Raw genomic sequence first — 19416 nt, 5'->3', positions numbered from 1 at the left:
TAAAAATAATTTGTGGCCTTTCAAGTTGTATTTTGTCAGGACTCTTGTTCTTTTGATAACCTGTTGCTTTTATTCATTCCTGATGGTTTAATTCTATCCCTGCCATATAGTTGGGTTAAAATTCCCACTGGAATTACGTAGGGTTCAAAGCAAGGAAGTCAGCAATTAAAGTCGGGACCAGTTAGATTCCTCAACCGTGCACAGATGAATCTAGAACTTTTCCAAGTAAATCCCTGCCCTGACACTATGTGAGCTGCTGGGGGGGGGGTGATGGCCTTGCTGAAATGCCTACTCAGAGAATCCCCCAAAGGGGAATTAGGATATAGCAGCAGCCTTAATTTTAAAATCAGACCAATTTAGTGAAAACCTTTACAGCTGTTTTTGCACTAGATGTTCACAGGCAGAAGCTCCAGAAAACTTAAAAACTTGGAAACTGAGCTGATATTCCATAGGTGCTTTTATTTATACTTAGGAACATTTCAAAAATGAGAATTCTATTCAATAAGCTGACACCTGTGAAATATTAGATCATTCTTTTGCTTTAAGAGCCATAGAATTAACCAAAAAGTCCATATTTCTATAAAATAAGAGACCCTCCACTTTAGTAAACAGTTATATTTAGTAAAAATATAATTATTTTACACTGTTTCAATGGCTGTCTACAAATGAACTGATCTCTATATTCTCAAGAGTGTGCCTATACTTTGCCTCTGTTTATATAAATCAATCCGGACATAAGGACTCAAGGCAGCATTTTTGTGTGTGAAGAGAAAAAGAAGTGACCCCACCAATCATTCTGATTGACTGCCTAACTCATCATTGACAACCCTTGGAAACTGTGTCCCTAACTTCTTGATCACGAATGGTTTCTGCATTTCCCTGCACGAGCATCTATTCGTGGGCTGATGGAGCATCTGTCATTGGCTTCGCACAAGACCACAGCCTCTCTGTGGCTTTCACCAAGCTGGCTTCCCTCCTTTGAAATTCAGCTTGATTTTCTCTCCTCCATTCACTAAACTGTCATTAGAAATTTCTTTTGAGAAGACCACAAAGGATAAAATCAGATTAATTTATCAAGTGGATGCTCACAGTGAAGAAACACGTGGGGTAACTGAAATCATGGTAGAGGCATAGGAGAGCACCCCACCGGCTGCCCTCAGGACCTCGATTCCCCTTCAGGCTTTGCTGTTGGGGCATCTGCTGAGGGCACTCAGACGGAGCCAAGAAATCAGGCCTCTGCTAAGTACATCAGCTGGCTATTCAAGCACAGAATAATGTTTTCTTTGATCAGGCTCTCTCTTAAAGGAGAATTTCCATTGACTGTTATCAATGCCAGGAACAGGGTTGAGGGCCTAGAGACTTTATTTTACAAACACTTTTGTCTAGAGACAAATTCAATTCAACAGAATTAATTGTAAGTAGTTACCTTTTCTACCTTCAGCTACTTAGCCTTCTTCATTAAATGTATGTAACTGGAAAGCACAGATGGACAGTCCTTATTAAGCTGATCTGAATTCATTTAGATGTAGGACTTACGAGGGAGATGGATGGGCAATTTTTCAACCCCAAATCTAAAGTTAAGAAATTAATGATGAAAAGCCCCTGACCTTAGCAAATAAAGATGATGAATCTTGACACCATCTTCAGAAAGTTAAAATTACATCCAGTAGGAAATTGTAATTATAAAAGCTCTAGTTGAGTTCCCTTTGGGGTACTTAAAACAACATTTTTACGCTGGATATTTTCAAACATACACAAGTAGACTAGTGTCACAGAGCCCCATGCATCTGTCCAGAGGACTGGTGTTAAAGTTCTAGGATTCAGAGGCTACACTGAAACATCAATACTTTTATTATTTGTTCATCTTACACAGATACTTTAAAGTAAGAAAGCAGATGCTATGTAACAAATGAGAACTCACCAACACACTGATTCCACTGGTAATGCTGAATATACCCTTGAGGACAGCCACACCTGTAGCCTCCCAGGATGTTCTGGCAGCCATGTTGGCACCTGTGGTTTCCATCACATTCATCCACATCTGCAAAAACAATCCCGGCAAGATACTTATGCACCCCCTTTCCTTTCCTCTACTGTTCTTAAATGCCCTCCAAACACAACCTGCCTTAACTATTATCAGGGGAACTGATAAACAAGACACACAGAGAGGCTGTCAGTTTTTTCAAGTCACATGGTTATTAGCCCGCGATACAAACAATGTTTCTGAGATAAGAACCCACTTTATTTTTTTTTTAAGATTTACTTATTTGAGAGAGGTGGGGAAGGGTAGAGAGAGAGGGAGACAGAATCTCAAGCAGACTTCCCACTGAGCATAGAGTCCGATGTGGGGCTCGATCTCATGACCCTGAGATAACAACCTAAGCCAAAACCAAGAGTCGATAACCCACTCATGCTCTAAAATAAGTAAGTAAGTAAGTAAGTAAATAAATCTTAACAGAAATCTTCATGTTTGGGAGGATATAAGCACTACAGAGATATCTAAAATGTGTAATTGTTTTGTATGCAAAAAATTTTATTACCATTTGACATTAATTAGATGAAAAATTTAAGTATTTAAATATATTATTTTTAGATATGATGTGGTATTATTACAACATATGAAAAAATTTCTTTGTCCACACATGTGTACTCTTTTGGAATGACAACTGAGACTTTGAAATCTACTCATAAAGAGTGAAATAAAATTGGCATGTTTGAGGTGTATATAACAAATTTATATGGCTAATTAATAAAGCGTATCTTATGTGGATGGTCACAGGCTGAACTTACACGTGGCAAGCAGCTGTATGTTCAGAATACTTTAGAAGTCTCAAGGACTTCAAATATAAAATGTTAAAATGGAAATCTTTAAAACTGAACTTTTCTTGGCTAAAAATTAGATTTATACATGTCTTATACTTCTTATAAAGAGTATATTAAAAACCCTGAATATATTTCTAGAATCCAGAATCATAAATCCCAAAGAATAATAAAGGGGCACTAAAATCAATTAAGGACTTAAATTGCAATAGTTTATAAAAACATAAGGGAATGTACAGAGTCTTATAATTTCTGGCATGGGTGTTTTGTAAAAGATATCAATTCTACTATATTAGCCCTTGCAGTGGAAATATTGGAGGACAGTATAATATTTTGTTGAGTATAGATAGATTCTTATTTTATTCCCAGTTAAATGTTTCTTTGACTTTGCAGGAAATACCTATTGTGAGGGTGGGTGGCTTAACAGAAAATGCCCATTTTTAGAGAAGAGAGTAAATAGGAGGAGTTTCAGAACAAATAAAATGGAAACAGCTATCACTTTCCCCAGAGCTTTCATATATTTTACAATTCTCTTTGATAACTGTTTCTTTTCTTACACTTAACTTTCACACATTTAGTTATCATGGAAAAAAGTCCATCATTTTTTTCGGATGTACCTGTACACTACCGTACAGAATTACTAGCTACAGAATTCCTTTTCAGCTTTTTTTTTTTTTGATCAGTAATTAGGCAAAGACTCCAGTTACTTTAATAGCCAGTTCATATAGAATTTTTGTTCTATCACGTTCAAGTTTTCCTCTACCCCAAAATGATATATGAAAATGTATGAACAAAAATCAAGTTCTATTTTGCTGAGTTCTATTTTGTTAAATTCCTTTTTCTTTTTGAGATGACCTCATTTCCCATTTGGTGGCTTGCAAGTTAAAAGAAAATAGTTTGCTGTATTATTTTAAGGATTTTTTAGCAGATGAACTCACCTTCACAGTTTAGTCCAGTGGCATCGAGAGAGAACCCTCTTTGGCATTCGCAGCTGAAACTTCCAGGCGTGTTTTGACAGATTCCCTTTGCTCCACAAAGTGAAGGCTGAGACCCACATTCATTGTTGTCTAGCAAAAGAGGAAGGAGGAGTGTCACGCTTCCCCATCATTATATGACTCAGATTTCACTACACGAAATGCAAAGTGAGGCATGAAAACCTAAGTTCAAGATGTGAAAACCTGAGGGAAATCTATGCCAGGATTCACTCTCAGGTTAGAGGCAAAAGTGGCAAAGAAAAAAAAAGTATTTCAAGAGAGGTGAAATTAGAGCATATCTTGGGTCAACTGAGGACTTGAGTTAACTGAGGACTTGGGTTTTTGACAATGCAGACTGAAACGCTCTTAACATATGTGTGCCTTCTAACATAAAATAACCCACCATGTTCATTAGCATGTTATAAATCACAATGAACCTTTATTTATATTTAGTCTGAAAATACATGGTTATATTTAGAATGCAACCTAAAGGTCCTGTTTGGAATATACCTACCGTCTATGTGCTTGGATCGTAAATAAGCTTGGACTTCATATATTTTTGCCTTTGGATACCATTCTTATGAAAAACACCTATATTATTTCTAGACCAGTAATCATGACCTAGCAGTTCTAAATGAAGTATGGAGCCATTCAATAGTCTACCATTTTAAGTACATTTCTTATGCATGTACCCATAATTAGCAAATCTTCCCACATGCAGTGTGTCTTACCAATACAGGCCGTATGGTGCTGTGTGAAACCAGGTGGACATTTGCAGGTAAAACCTCCCAGTGTGTTGACACAGAGGAACTGGCAGTTGTGCTGTTTGGTCTGACATTCATCAAGGTCTGAGGTGAAAGAGAGGCCAGTGAAAAAGAAGTGCGGAGTTACCTGGCCCTGCCTTCCCTCTCAGGAAGCCACAGGGTGTGGACATGTTCTGTTTGGGGCTATTTCGTGTAGAGTTCTGCTGGAAGCATTACAAGACTCCCATAATGCATAGGGCGAACAGAGGAATAAGTGACCAGCCAGTACTTCACTGTGCACTAAATGCAAGAATTAGAACCTTAGGGTATTCACTGTGAGAACAGTTGCGGGGGCAGGTTAAGTAAAAATAAAACAGAAGCTGGAAACTGATGAAGGTCTGAAAACAAGCACTGAGTCAGGCTCTTAGGCTCCAAGTGAACATAGCATCATAAACACCAGAGGAAGCAAAAACATGGCATCTGTGATTCTGGTCATAAATGGAATTTGTATTTGGACTATACTAATAGAAAACTCGAAATGTAATTCTGGTGAGATTAGAACTTAATATGGGAGAATATATTTAAATAAATGTAGAAACTATAACACTCATTATTTTAAAGCTTAATAAACATGCACTGTCTGCACTCATAACATGCAAAATTAAACTGACAGCGGTTCACTAAGATCTAAGAGAACAGTACTGCTTGCTATAATTATTATTATTATTTGGTATTCCTTGGAAATAAAACTACATCTTCTTAAGAATAACTTGTATTTCAAACATTTAGCTAGACAGGAATTTCCTCAATCCATTAATTCCATACAGGAGAGGTTTATGATAAAACCAAATGCATGAGTCTTGCGCGGGAGCTATCATCACTGTCTACTTTAGTTTGATAATTACTTTTAATACTACCTGTGCAAAAAAATGAAATTCACCCATTCATTTTCAATCTTCTGCAGTCAAGTAATAAAGACAGATGAGAGGAAATAAAATCTTAGATAAGCAGCAAAGGAAATCTTATTTATTTGTTTCAATCTCTTCCCTCCCTAACATTTTTTTGTTTTATATAAGTTCATTTAATTGTTATTTTGTGTGGTCTGTTAGATAAGAAGGAAACAGCTGTGATTTGGGCTTTAATTCTCCCTGCCTCCTACCATGTGTCCTCTGGTAGAATTTTCTGTTGAGTAATCAAGTGGTCACCGGGGAGATGTTCCTTAATGAAGGCCATGCAGCCAGAAAAGCTCCCTAGCTGACTTTGGAGGGAGACAAGAGGGTCGGGAATGGTGAAGATGTGTCCCTCACCTTTGCAGGTCTTTCCGTCCTCTTGCAGGACGTAGCCCCGAGGACAGGAGCACTGATAACTCCCTTCTGTGTTTTTGCAGATGAAGTTGCATGGTTTCGGGGACTGGGAACATTCATCGAGATCTAAATGAAAGTGAGGTCAAGATTACAGTTTTTAGTTTCAAGCAACCACTGGCTTCTTTCCTCCCTCCATGTTCCTACTTTATCTTTTCCCTTTTGGCTTCAACTTAAAATGGAAAAACAGCCAGGGGAAAATGATGCACAGCAGTTATCTTGAAAGTAACATACAAGTTTACTTTGTAGATCAATCTATGATTCCTGGATACATGTAACGTCCAGGGGCAAAAAACCCCACTGCATTCTTTAGCCTTATGTACTCTGGTTTACACCACAAGGATCATTTTCTTAAGAGCTTCTTCTTACATATGAATCTGGAAGATATCCTCTTATAACTGTGAACTGACATGCCAAGCACCGTGGGGTCCCACAGGCTTGCTGCCCCTCAGTCAGGCCCTTACTGCTCCTGGCCCGGCAGCTCCACTGCACACACACACACGGTCAGCAGGGTCTCTTGCCCTCTGTCTTCTGTCTGGTCCTTACTTCGTTCCGCTCACCCTGCAAGATGGCTCAGGCTCCAAGTCACTGGATCAGAGGTCACGGCACCTTTCAAAGCAGCCCTTGGTGCATAGCTTTCTCCTTACAGCATTCAGTAACGTCTCCCTCTTTTCTTTTAGCCCACAGATAGCAGAGCCCCAGCACACAGCACGGTGCCTTGTAGATTCTACACACTCTGCTCACATCCTGAGTCAAAATAACCGTCCCAAATCGTTCTCCCTTGCATTCTCTGCTAGGACCGATGGACAGCAAACAATCTCCATTTCCTCGTGAAGGACACTGATGGACGCCCCCAGCACACCAGAAGCTCGTGATGCTAGCCTGTTCTCAAGGACTCTCATGCCAGCCAAGTGAGTCAAATGCTTACAAAGGGCCAGTTTGGTTTTTCTGAACCTTTTCATGCCAGGTGTGTTTGTTATTAAAATAGGTACTTTAATGGACTATCATGCAAGTTGATTAATATGGAGGAGAAGAGACTTCTTTTTCTTCAGTGAAAACTAAGTCAAATGCTTTGGAAAGACCCATTAGAAGCAAACTCCCCACCCCTTGCCCTCAACTGGTACAGAATAGTGTGGGTGTGAGAAGTTAAATTAGAAAAAAGATTGTGAAAAATGTAGAAGGATTCTGTCCTGACACTGCTTTGCAACTGCTTCATTCGTATATTTTATGAAAAACCCAGCAATGAGGAACAAGCACAAAAGCGGTCTCCCTACATAGACTCACACACAGGCTCACCATCAGGAGCCCTCTTCTTTCATCAAGAGACTGACAAACGAAGGTGCACTTCTAATTTTAAATTAAAGTATAAATTGGTGAAGCAGATTTTGTAGTTTTACACTCCGTGACTGAACACTTCCTGATGAACTGAACAGTTCTGTGTCACAGTTTACTGGGCAAGGACAACTACTGTGATACCAGGAACCACATACCTGAAAGGAACGGCATGACTGCATAAGGAATATTGCGGCGCTCCATGGTAAACCTACCGCGCTGCCAGCAGTGGCTCTAGGAAACAGCAGTTGGCCACCCCCAGACGTACCTACACACGAGGTGCTGCTGAGGTCTGTCGTATAGCCGACCTTGCAGAAGCATCGGAATGAGCCCATGGTATTGATGCACTGACCATTGGCACAGAGGTTTGGCATCACCTTACATTCATCAATATCTGTGTGTGAGGGAAAAAAATACACACACACACACACACACACACACACAAGTTATTATACATGCAAGGATGAAACTGGTGAGAACCTAAGAGAAACGAAGGGACTGACATGAAATAACTAGCAAATAACGTTCACAACAGCGCTCGGGTACCTCCTCATCACTTCAGCAACATGGACGGGAAGAAAGAATATTTGGGAGGGATTGGAAGAGGTCTATAAATGAGGCTCTGTTGAGAGCCCAGCTTCAGTCTACTCATTTTGCAATCTAAGTATGAACTGTTTTGGCGCGGCGTAGAAAGCTCCCTCTCTGAAGTCCAATTAATCTGGGATTTGTGGTGATTTCCCACTCCTGGTCCTCATATCCACACTTGGATTAGACTCTCAAGAAAGGGTTTCATGAGCAGAGTAATTGGGCCCAGGGCCAACAGCCTGTACAGTTGTAGGAGAAAATGGTATCTTTTCAGGACAGTCTCTCAGGTGGTTGTTTAAAAAAAAAAAAAAAAAAAAAGGAAACAAAGGGGAATAATGGGTCAGAGGCTAGAATTTATCTCCAAAGTTGGAGCCTTTAGGTATAAACTTCAATGAGGAGTAGTCTCAGGGAGAAAAAAAACAAAAACAAAAAACAAGAAAAACAACTGGAAACCACTAACAGATTATGAAGCTTGGTTTGTAAATATGTTGCAAACAGACTGTGTCCTTGTGCACACTCAAATAAGCAACACCTATTTAAATAAAGCAAGTAGAATTTGGGGGCTACAGACATGTCCTTTGGGGTCAGGCAGATGTGTTCCACTTCCGGGTCCATCCCTTAGAAAACATGTGATCTCAAGAAAATTACTTAACTATTACCTAAGCTTCAGGCTTCTGTTTCCTAGTAAGTTCTGCTCTTAGATTCAGTATGAAGATTACTTCCTTTGAAGTCTCTTAATCATTAGCAAAAAGCATATACAAACACACATGCATACAAATATTTTAGCCATTTTATCGATACTCCACTTTTCCTTCCAATGAATCAATTACTGTTAACTGCGTCGACAATGTGCGGGACCTTCCCTCAGCTCCTCACCTCTTCCGTCGGTGGTGTATCCTGGGCCGTGAGGACAGATCTTTTTGTACTGGGCCGTTCCAGGAAGCGGGCAAAGCTCACACTGGTGACCCCAGCCTCGCCCCCCATCACAGCAGCACTCGGACTTCGTGACAAGGTTGCGGCTGCTGGACGCCATCTGGCACATGGTCTGCAGCACCTCAGCGAAGCAGAGTCCCTGTCGGTTGTCTGAAATCACATGTGGGGAGTGAGCGTCAGGGACACAGAACACCCACCCTCCTCTTCAAAAACAATAGGTCAGCCAGTGTTTTTCTTCCTGGCACAAAGTTTATCAAAGATAAGTACTGTTCTCTGTGAACAGCTGCCCTGCTTCAGATGGCTTCACGATTACAGAGCTGCTGGAGAAGGAGTCCACAGTGTGTTCTTTTACTATAGTTTATTAAATCTGATAAAAAGTGATAATATGCTTAGGGAATCGATTTATTTTTCTTCAACCCATCAGCAACTAACTGATAGTAAACTACCATTCCTATAGAACACAAACAAAAGAAAAATGAAATGAAATTATTTCCTTTATTTCTTTTTAAAGATTTTATTTGTTTGGGGAGAGAGAAAGAGAGAGAGCGCATGATCATAAGCAGGGGGAGCAACGGGCAGAGGGAGAAGCAGGCTCCCTAGGGAGCCTAATGCGGGACTGGCTCCCAGGACCCTGTGATCATGACATGAGCCAAAGGTAGATGCTTAACTGATTGAGCCACCAAGGCACCCCAAATTATTTCCCTTTAAATAAGCAAATGAGTATCAGGATTTGTTTTTGAAAAGTAAATCCTGGATGATGTTACAATCTTGGTACATTTTCAATCCAATCTCGTCTGTTCTACATCTAAAAGAGTATTCAAACATTTGGAATAAGCAGATTTTTTTTAGTATAAATAAAGGAATTTCTCTTATGTAAATAGGCAAATAAATCTTTAATATGGTTTAATGAACCATCCTATGAAATCTTAATAATAGGAACAGAGCAGTACATTGCAGTAGGTAGGCTATCTTTCCTATTGCCAGAAAGATTGGTGGGTAGTAAGGGTCTGGATTGACAACATCAGTAAACAAAATTTATTTTCTTGACTAACAATTTCCTAGGATTCAGTGCAGTGACATCATTCGGAAAAATAGCTGATATAGCTGAAACATGCTGTTTTTCTATCAGAGCAAGTGATGAGTGCTCATTTTGCCTTACATTTTCCTACTCCATACTTTTACACCTGCTCATAATTAGGTGAAATGGTTTATAATGTATGCATTTTAGCAGTTAAAATACAACATAATGTCTGAAATTTATATTCTCCACAGGAAAATATTTTGTAAAACATTTTTTCTGCATCATAAAATAAAAACTGACCTTCACTGCATTTTTGAAGTGTGGCATTTGCTTTAATATTACTAATGCAGCAAAGCTTACCTCACATAGCAAATATTTTCTTTTGGAATTAAATCATCTCCTGATGTAAGTTTTACTAAAGTCACATTTTCCATAGAGCTTAATTAATCTTAAATTTGGAAAGACTTTATTTAAGATGGCTGTTTACATTATGCATAGATGTGCATACAACGCACATGCACAGAAATACATCATTTTGATAGATGTGTACCTTTAAGAAGAAGTAGATGGATTACTCAGATTGGGGGATTTTTTTTAGCAGGCAAGAATATGTACATAGAGCTCTTCTGTGGTGACATCATAAAACAGATGTTTTATTTACCAGGTAAAATACACTCAGGTGTCACTTACCAAGGCATTCGGTGCCTGAGGAACTTGACTGAAATCCTTCATTACACTCACATCTGTAGCTCCCGATAGTGTTAACACAGCGCCCATTTTCACAAATTCCTGGCTTGGTCCTGCATTCATTTTCATCTTTGGGAAAACAAATAGGGTGAATAATGAGATTATAAAATTACTATTTTCAAATTATCCTCGAGTGGGTTATCTTTTATTTAAAGCTTCCTCACCAAAATACTAATATGATGGGATAAAAAGCCAATCCTATATGAATATGGGTTTATTTTTAACTTCATCCTTCTAGGGGATTCTTTCTTAACAAAGTGTTTTCCTTTTCCCCTCTCTACTTCTTGCTGGAAAGGGATGGTGTTTGATGAAAACTGGCCTCCATAAGACCTAGACTTGCCCTGTGATACTAGACTAGGTGGAAAAGAACTAGGGGGAAGAGGATGCCAGGACACCCTGTGACAGGAGAAAGAGGCTGTGAGCAGAGCAGTAGGAGGTGTTAGGGATGGGTAGAGAGTAGGGCTAAAGCCACATAGGCAGGGATGAAGGGTAAGCTTCCAGACTAGCTTTGAGTGAAATCACAGGAGCAGTGTGGTGTATGAGAGCCACTAGCGAGGGAAGGAATTTAGGTAGTAATGCTCTTTTGGTTGGTGATAAATTAGAGCAAAACTTCTTTATTAAAATCTCTTTTGTCCTTACATTTGATATTCTGTAAAATTCTGCTTGGGGCTTTTTTTTTTTTTTTTTGAAGCTCTGTTATTATGAACATAAAGGAGCTCATGGTAATGAGATTTTTTGATAAACTGCTTTCATCTTTATACTTAATTTTTAATCTTTAATTTGTTGATGTTTATTTTGCTTGTGCTTTCTTTTTATCAGTATTTGCCCTCAGTGTTTTGTTCCATCCCTTTATTGTCGATCTATGTCACCTTTTGACTTGGTACCTTTCTTAGAAAAAGCACCGAAGTGGATTTAAAGGAGTTTTAAAAAGTACGTCCACCTTTTAAGGAGCAGTTTATTCTTCTCTTTTGTGACTGCTGATGTGTTCGGATTCTTACCTGTCATTTTATTTTGTTTTATATCTACCATGCTCTTGCCCTCCCTTCCTTAGGATTTCTTACAATAGTCTAGCTTTCTATGCCTTCCTCTTGTCTCCATCTCATGTCTGGAAATTATAATCTTCTTTCTGTCCTTTCAGTGATAACCATAAAAAGCTTCAATACGTATTTGTAATGAATGCTTTCCTATCAGTTTCAACAAGAACCAGTTTCACACGTCTCTGGCATGAGTTCCTTCTGCTCTCTCCCGGTGCCACCTGCCACACCGCTGTGATCTAGAAATTTTGGTCTTTTAGATATTTTCTTTAATGTGCCATCCATATTTTTGTAAACCAAATCATGAGGTTTCCTGGTTCCTTGGCTTACCATTGCTTATGCATAGTACTCCATCCTTTTGGATTAATAAAACAAAATATTGGAGTATCTAGTTTGGTAATCCTTTCACAGATGGTATGTGGGTGGTAAATACTCTAGAATATGATTCTGATAATGTCTTTTTTATTTTCTTACTAGACTGAGTATAGAATTTCAGTTCAAAATTATTTTTCCTATGAATAAATGAAAGAAGATGGGATTGGGAGGGAGACAAACCATAAGTGACTCTCTATCTCACAAAACAAATTGAGGGTTGCTGGGGGGAGGGGGGCTGGGAGAAGGGGGGTGGGGTTATAGACACTGGGGAGGGTATGTGCTATGGTGAGTGCTGTGAAGTGTGTAAACCTGGCGATTCACAGACCTGTACCCCTGGGGATAAAAATACATTATATGTTTATAAAAAAATTTAAAAAATTAATTAAAAAAATTATTTTTCCTTAGAATCTTAGGAAAAACATTTGTTTCCTTTTACCCAGTGTTACTGTTCATTTGCAGGAAATCTGACTTTTCTCTCTGAAAGTTTAAGGGTTTTCACTTTGCCCTTGGCATCCTAAAATTCACCACGATGTGTCTTGGTGAAATTTTCCTTCCCTTTTAGAAAAAAAAATTTATATATTAAAGTATATATAAAAATACGGAACTAAGTTACGGATTTAAAAAATGGTGGGTGTCTGTTATCTCTAGAATTTAAGGGTTCGAGGTCTGCCTTCTTGATCTAATGCTATCCCTGATGTTGTTCATCTTTGATTGTACTTTCATAGTCTGAATTATTTTAAGAAGGGCTCTTGTTGGACATTCTGAAGGAGTTGCTCCATGTCTGATGATGTAGAACTTGAAAGACTGCTAATAGGTCTCATAATTTTAGATTACGTTTTCTCTGCTACCATTGCACTAGAGTTAGTGTGAGAACCTGAAGAAGTGTCTTGATCTTCTTCCTACCTGGTAGGCATTTTCCTTTTCTGCCTAGTTGCCTAAAGCCAACAGAAGTGTCTTCTAGTAACCTTTTTCTTTTCTTTTTTCTGCTATTGACATTTGTAATTTCACTAGGGCATATCTTGGTGTGATGTTGCACCACCTATGAAATTCTGATTTCTAACATTCCGTGTTTCATCCTTTGAAAATTTCTCAATCACATCATGTCTGCCACAAGAGACCGTGGTATTGTTCACCACTTTTGTCTTTGTGCACTTAGCTCTGTCTATGCAGCATGACAAACCCACGAACAGAACAGGTGTCACTTTAACTCATGATTCAAATCTCTAATGGGAACTAATACTCCCTTGTCAACCTTATTGTATTTCTTCATATGTCCACCATGCTCCCACCTTGTACAATGACTACCGCACACAGAGACAAGAACTCCTCCATCTCTCCACTACCAACCATCTGTGTGGCCCTCACTTTCCACCTCTGGTCTTTTTCAACAGTTAAAGATTTTCTGTTTTTTTCTCAAAGGTCATTCTTTGCACTTGTACTCTGGATTGCCTTCCAAGAGTTCACAGTTCTCCCTTTTTAATGAGTTATTCTCTCAACACACATTTTCTCGTAACTTCCATCTTTAAAAAACTATCTCGTTTAATAACGTCATATACCACTAAATCTAGCACCTCATCTGCGTTCCCCTTTAGGACAAATCTCTTTTTCCTTTTTCCCACTCAGCACTCTGATTCCATTTTTGTTCTTATTTCCAGATTTATTGAGGGATAATGTTAAAGGATTTTTCTCTCGAGTGATTTAGTGCACCTATTACCTCACATATTTGCCCTTTTTCTGTGTGAAAATATTTAAGTTCTGTTCTCTTAGCAAATTTCAGTTACATAGTACAGTGTTATCAGCTATAGTTGCCACATCACACATTACATCCTTAGATCTTATTCATCTTATACAGGTAAGTTTGTATACTTTTACCAGCCTCTCCCTTTCTCCCCCACCCCCCACCCTCCCCTGAAGCCCCTGGAAAATACTTTTCTCCATTATTTCTGTGAGTTCAATGTGTTTATTTTTATCTTTTTAGATTCCACATATAAGTGATACCATATATTCTTCTGGCTTATTTCACTTTGCATATTGCCCTTTGGGTTCATTCATATGTTCTCACAAATGACAGGATTCCCTGAATCCTGTGTGTGTGTGTGTGTGTGTGTATGTGTGTGTGTGTGTATGCTTTCTTGTCCGTTCATACACACTTAGGATGTTTCCATACCTTGGCTATTGCCAATAATGCTACAATGGAGTTCATTATTAAGATAATGCTTTTCTCCTTTGGGTATATACCCAGAAGTGGGAATCCTGGGTTATATGGTGGTTCTATATTTAATTTCTTGAGGAAACCCAAAATCCATACGAAGTAGCCTTAGCAGTTTACGTTCCAGCCAATAGTACTTACCAAGTTTCTTGGTAATTTAGGACGTCACTGTAGCTCTGAGTAAAGTTCTTAGCATGTCAATTGTTTTCCCTCTTCACACTCACTGTGGAACTAGGCTTCTACAGAAACATTTAATGTTTCTCTCATTCACCTGTGTTCCCAATCTACTCAAAGACTGCTGGATGAACACTTAACTTGGGGCAGTTACTTTGAAAGGCATCTGTATTCTGTTAAAGTCTAAGGAAGAATATGTCACTGAGTCTCTTAAATGTTTTTGATTGAGATTTTATAATATTTGAAAGATATTCTTCAGAGACCATATTTGGACCATTCCTCATTTAAATAAGTAACAGTCTTCCCTCCTCAGCTGTATTTCTAAATCTTCAGGAGGTGGAGTGAGGGAACATTTTTAAAAAAAATTCCATTATCTTAAAAGCAAAGCCTTCCTTCCCCTCACTGATATATCAAACTTCATTTTTTTAATAATTTTTTTTAAGATTTTTTAATTTATTTGACAGACAGATCACAAGTAGGCGGAGAGGCAGGCAGAGAGAGAGGAGGAGGCAGGCTCCCTGCCGAGCAGAGAGCCCGATGTGAAGCTCAATTCCAGGACCCTGGGATCATGACCTGAGCCCAATGCAGAGGCTTTAACCACTGAGCCTCCCAGGCGCCCCTCAAACTTCATTTTGAAATAAATTTTATTCATTTCAAAATGAATAACCAATAGTATTGTCAACATTTTCATTAAAATTTAATGATCTGGGTAAAATTTTTCTATTTATTAGGTTTTCCTATTCATTTATTTATTTAAAAAATTTACTTAAAAATAATTACTGGGCATAGTATATTGCAGAATCAAATTTCATCTGTTGTATCTGATAAGGGGTAACTATTCAAAATATGTAATTTTTTATTATATAAAAATAATTATATAAAAATAAATAAATTTTTATTTATAATAATTTGGCTGTTTATAATGGAATTTCTAACTATAAAAACATGTCTGTATGAAATGGAACTTTGCCACAAAAAGTTTTCTGATGATCAAAGAAAGCTCTACAGAAGGTTCCGCTACCGGCATGGTGTCATGAAAGCCCGAGTATCAGAAATGTTTTAGAACCTGTAGCTTCTGTAGCATCTTTTAACAATGAAGAAATTCCAAATGTATAATGCTGCCCTACGTCTTTTCTTTGAAAAACCAAGCACACGGGGAGTCATAGAATATTAGAGCTAAAACCCTTCTCCTCTACCTCCTCCCACGCAAATCATGTAGTTTCTCACTCCACAGAGGAGGAGACTGAAGGAAAGAGAATTTAGCCTCTTTCAAGTCACCCAGCTTTGTTATGGCACATCTAGGACCAGAAAACTGAGTTCCTGATGTGGTCCCAGTGCCTGCTCCCTTGCTCCCAGGAAATTCACAGGTAATTGTAGTGACTGTATAAAGTAAAATTTTGTTGGTTATAAAAATAAAAATTTTCCAGGTATTAAAAAAACATTTCTAAGTATTGTAGCCAGATGAAATTCAAACACACATACACACTCAAAGTATTTTAAAAAAAATTAAAGAGAAGGAAACGAAATGGATCTCATGTACTCTAGGAAGGCAGGATGGTTAACGTTATCTTTCATACAGTCCCCTTGTACCCTACCATTACAAGCATGTTAGCATCTGAGCCATGTGAGACTCTGAGAAACATATGGGAGTTTGTAAACATGGCTCAGGAGTCTGGTGTGTCTTCTAGGTTTTCAGATTGTGGGAGAACAGTGTTTCTGAAGGAACCACTGCATAACTGTACCTCTGGTGTCATCTATTTTTAACTTTAATAAGTAGTGTATATAGAATGAAATACCTAAGAGATTAAGAGAAACTGTGAAATCAGTCTCATCAGTTGTTGCAGACATTTAAAAATTAATTTTATACTATACATGTAATTCACAAATTCCACTGTTTTGTAAAAAATTAAAATTGACAGATAAGTTTGAATTTGCTTCAGAGTAGTACCCTCTAATCCTAGTATCTTCCCTCAGGGTAATTCCTTTTGTGAAGTGGGGTTTATCTTCTGCAAAAATTTAAAAATTTTTCCTGTGTATTTACTTGCTTACATACATACCTACAAAAACCATAGCATTATAATTTTCTTTAAAATATGACATATTATGTATTGTTCTGTAAGTAGACATTTAGAGTTCTACTTCCGTATATACACATGTATATACACATGTACATACTCCCTTGACCCTGCTGTGTGACATCTAACAGTATCGAAATGCCATGTTTATTTCACTGTCTTCCTGTGATGGGCATTTGGGTTGTTTTCTAGTCCTTTTTGTTGTTGTTGTAACTATGAACAAAGTTGGAGTGAATATCCTTGTATCTCTCCTCCTGTGTTAGATTCACTTTTTCAAATTGCTTTTTTGAGGTGTAATTTACTTGCTATAAAATCTGCATATCTTAAGTGCACAAGTCAGTGATTTTTAGTAAGTTACAGAGTTGTGCGGTCATCACCCATCTCCCAGATGCTTGCAAATGACCTATCAAATAAAGGGCTAGTATCCAAAATCTATAAAGAACTTATCAAACTCAACACTGAAAGAACAAAGAATCCAATCAAGAAATGAGCAGAAGACACGGACAGACATTTCTGCAAAGAAGACATCCAGATGGCCAACAGACACATGAAAAAGTGCTCCACATCGCTTGGTATCAGGGAAATACAAATCAAAACCACAGTGAGATACCACCTCACACCAGTCAGAATGACTAAACTTACCCAGTCAGGAAACAACAGGTGTTGGAGAGGATGTGGAGAAAGGGGAACCCTCCTACACTGTTGGTGGCAATGCAAGGTGGTGCAGCCACTCTGGGAAACAGTATGGAGGTTCCTCAGAAAGTTGAAAATAGAGCTACCCTATGACCCAGCGATCGCATTACTGGGTATTTACCCTAAAGATACAAATGTAGTGATATGAAGGGGCACAGGCACCTGAATGTTTATAGCAGCAATGTCCACAATAGCCAAACTATGGAAAGAACCTGGATGTCCATCAACAGATGAATGGATAAAGAACATGTGGTATATATACACAATGGAATACTATTGTAGCCATCAAAAACCCCACAAAATCTTGCCATTTGCAATGACATGGATGGAACTAGAGGGTGTTATGCTAAGTGAAATAAGTCAATCAGAGAAAGACAATTATCATGTAATCTCTCTGATATGAGGAATTTGAGAGGCAGGGTGGGGGTTATGGGGGGGAGGGAGGGAAAAAATGAAACAAGATGGGATCAGGAGGGAGACAAACCATGAAAGAATCTTAATCTTGCAAAATAAACTGACAGTTCCTGGGGGTTGGTGGGTTTGGGATAGGGTGGCTGGGTTATGGACATTGGGGAGGGTATGTGCTATGGTGAGTGCTGTGAATTGTGTAAGACTGATGATTCACAGACCTGTACCCCTGAAGCAAATAATACATTCTATGTTAATTTAAAAAAAAAAAGAGCCCACAAATAGCATCATAAAAAAAAAAAAAAGTTTCCAGCTCCCAAAGAGGTCCCTGGTGTCCTTTTATAGCCACTCTCTAGTTGTGGCTTCTAGTACCAGGCAATCACTGATAGGTTCATTTTTCAGAAATCTTATTTTGTGATCTTTTTCTCTAAAATAAGACATTTTTCACTATCTTCATATGTCCCTCCATATACCCCCACAATTTTCAAGGGACTGGAGGCTAGGATCCTAACAGAAGATTCTTAATTCAAGGTGGGGGAATGATCTCTTCTCAAGGAGGAAGAAAACTGGATTGCACCATCCCAGGTGCCAGCACTTTGGGGAAACAAATGCTGAGATAAACGGGCCAGGCGGCCATGGCCACGGCCACTGTACGTGTTAGGAGACTGTGACATGTACCACAAAACCAAACATTTTAGATTCCCGAAGCCAACTTAGAGAGCCAGCCTCACCTCCTCCACTTACACATGAATTAACTGAGGTCCAAGTATGTTACAAACAATACGACCAAGTCACAGACCTACCCAACCTGTTACCGATGTCTGGAGATGATCTGCCTCTTCCTCTCCTCACTGATGGGATGATACAAAATGAGAATACCCACTCCTCTATTTCGCTACACAAGCAGAATTGTTTCAAGGAGTTGTCCTACACTTCTCCATTAAGTGTTTTAAATTTACAGGACATAGAAGGATGAAAGCAAGGACAGGCCTCACTGGCACTGCATGATCCAAACCACATTCTACTGGCGCGGCCCCCAAAATGAAGAATTCCAGCTACAGAACAGCCTTGAAAGAGCTAGAAAAAGAATTGGCCTGAAGTGAGGATGGTTCTTGCGTAGTATGGTCAGTCTGTCTTGAGGCAGGCATATTGAGTAAGCAGACACCGCGCCGTGCAGCTTACCCACACAGCCCTCTCCATCCGGCCGTCGGGTCATGCCAGGTGGGCAGATGCACATGAAGGTGCCGATCAGGTTCTTGCACATCATGCCTCTAGACTCACAGTCATGGAGCCCTTCAGCACATTCATCCAGATCTAGAAAATATTTTCAATGAAAAACAAAACTCTTAGGAGCAGTCTACTGTTTTGGATTTTGGTCTAGTTTTGGGTTCCTGGCTCTTAAAATGCTACTGTGTGACAGAGAAAGGAGGAGCCAAGTCTCTTCCAACTCTTAGCTATATTCTAGATTTATGAAAGCTTCGGCATTGGTCCTAATGACAGGAAGTTCAGGAAAGAACTGAATGGGACATCATCAGAGAGGGAGAAAAACCATGAGAGACTCTGAATTGTAAGAAACAAACAGGGTTGCTGGAGGGGAGGTGGATGGGGGGATGGGGTAACTGGGAGATGGGCATTAAGGAGGGCACAAGATGTGATGAGCATTGGGTGTTATGTGCAACTGATTAATCACTGAACTCTACAGCTGAAACTAATGATGTTCTATATGTTGGCTAATTGAATTTAAATGAAAAATACAGTAAAAAGAGTAGTTCAGGAAAGGCAATCTTTGCTTTAGTAAGAGCCCAAGAGTGTGACAATGGTGGGCTCTTCAATCCGTTTTATCTTTGACTTGCTGGGGTAGACCATCCAGTGTCTTGTTATCTAGTGTGGGAATCTACCAGCAAAATGTCATATACATGTCTATAAACTCTA

General features: G+C 38.9%; 1 protein-coding gene across 1 annotated transcript in view; it reads right to left on the bottom strand.

The window, feature by feature from the left end:
* Nucleotides 1-19416, bottom strand: part of FBN2 (fibrillin 2) — a 247344-nt gene that overhangs the window by 7909 nt on the left and 220019 nt on the right. The window contains exons 55-62 of the mRNA XM_044228355.1: nucleotides 18667-18798; nucleotides 10460-10585; nucleotides 8692-8898; nucleotides 7499-7624; nucleotides 5845-5967; nucleotides 4526-4642; nucleotides 3759-3887; nucleotides 1922-2041 (exon numbers count right to left, since the gene is read on the bottom strand). Of these exons, the coding sequence (XP_044084290.1) occupies nucleotides 1922-2041; nucleotides 3759-3887; nucleotides 4526-4642; nucleotides 5845-5967; nucleotides 7499-7624; nucleotides 8692-8898; nucleotides 10460-10585; nucleotides 18667-18798 (1080 nt within the window). The remainder of the gene's footprint in view (nucleotides 1-1921; nucleotides 2042-3758; nucleotides 3888-4525; nucleotides 4643-5844; nucleotides 5968-7498; nucleotides 7625-8691; nucleotides 8899-10459; nucleotides 10586-18666; nucleotides 18799-19416) is intronic.

This window comes from Neovison vison, chromosome 1, assembly GCF_020171115.1.
Source record: "Neovison vison isolate M4711 chromosome 1, ASM_NN_V1, whole genome shotgun sequence".
Taxonomy (NCBI): Eukaryota; Metazoa; Chordata; class Mammalia; order Carnivora; family Mustelidae; genus Neogale; species Neogale vison.
The sequence above is the reverse complement of the archived record's forward strand: the minus strand, read 5'-3'. Positions and strand labels throughout refer to the sequence as shown.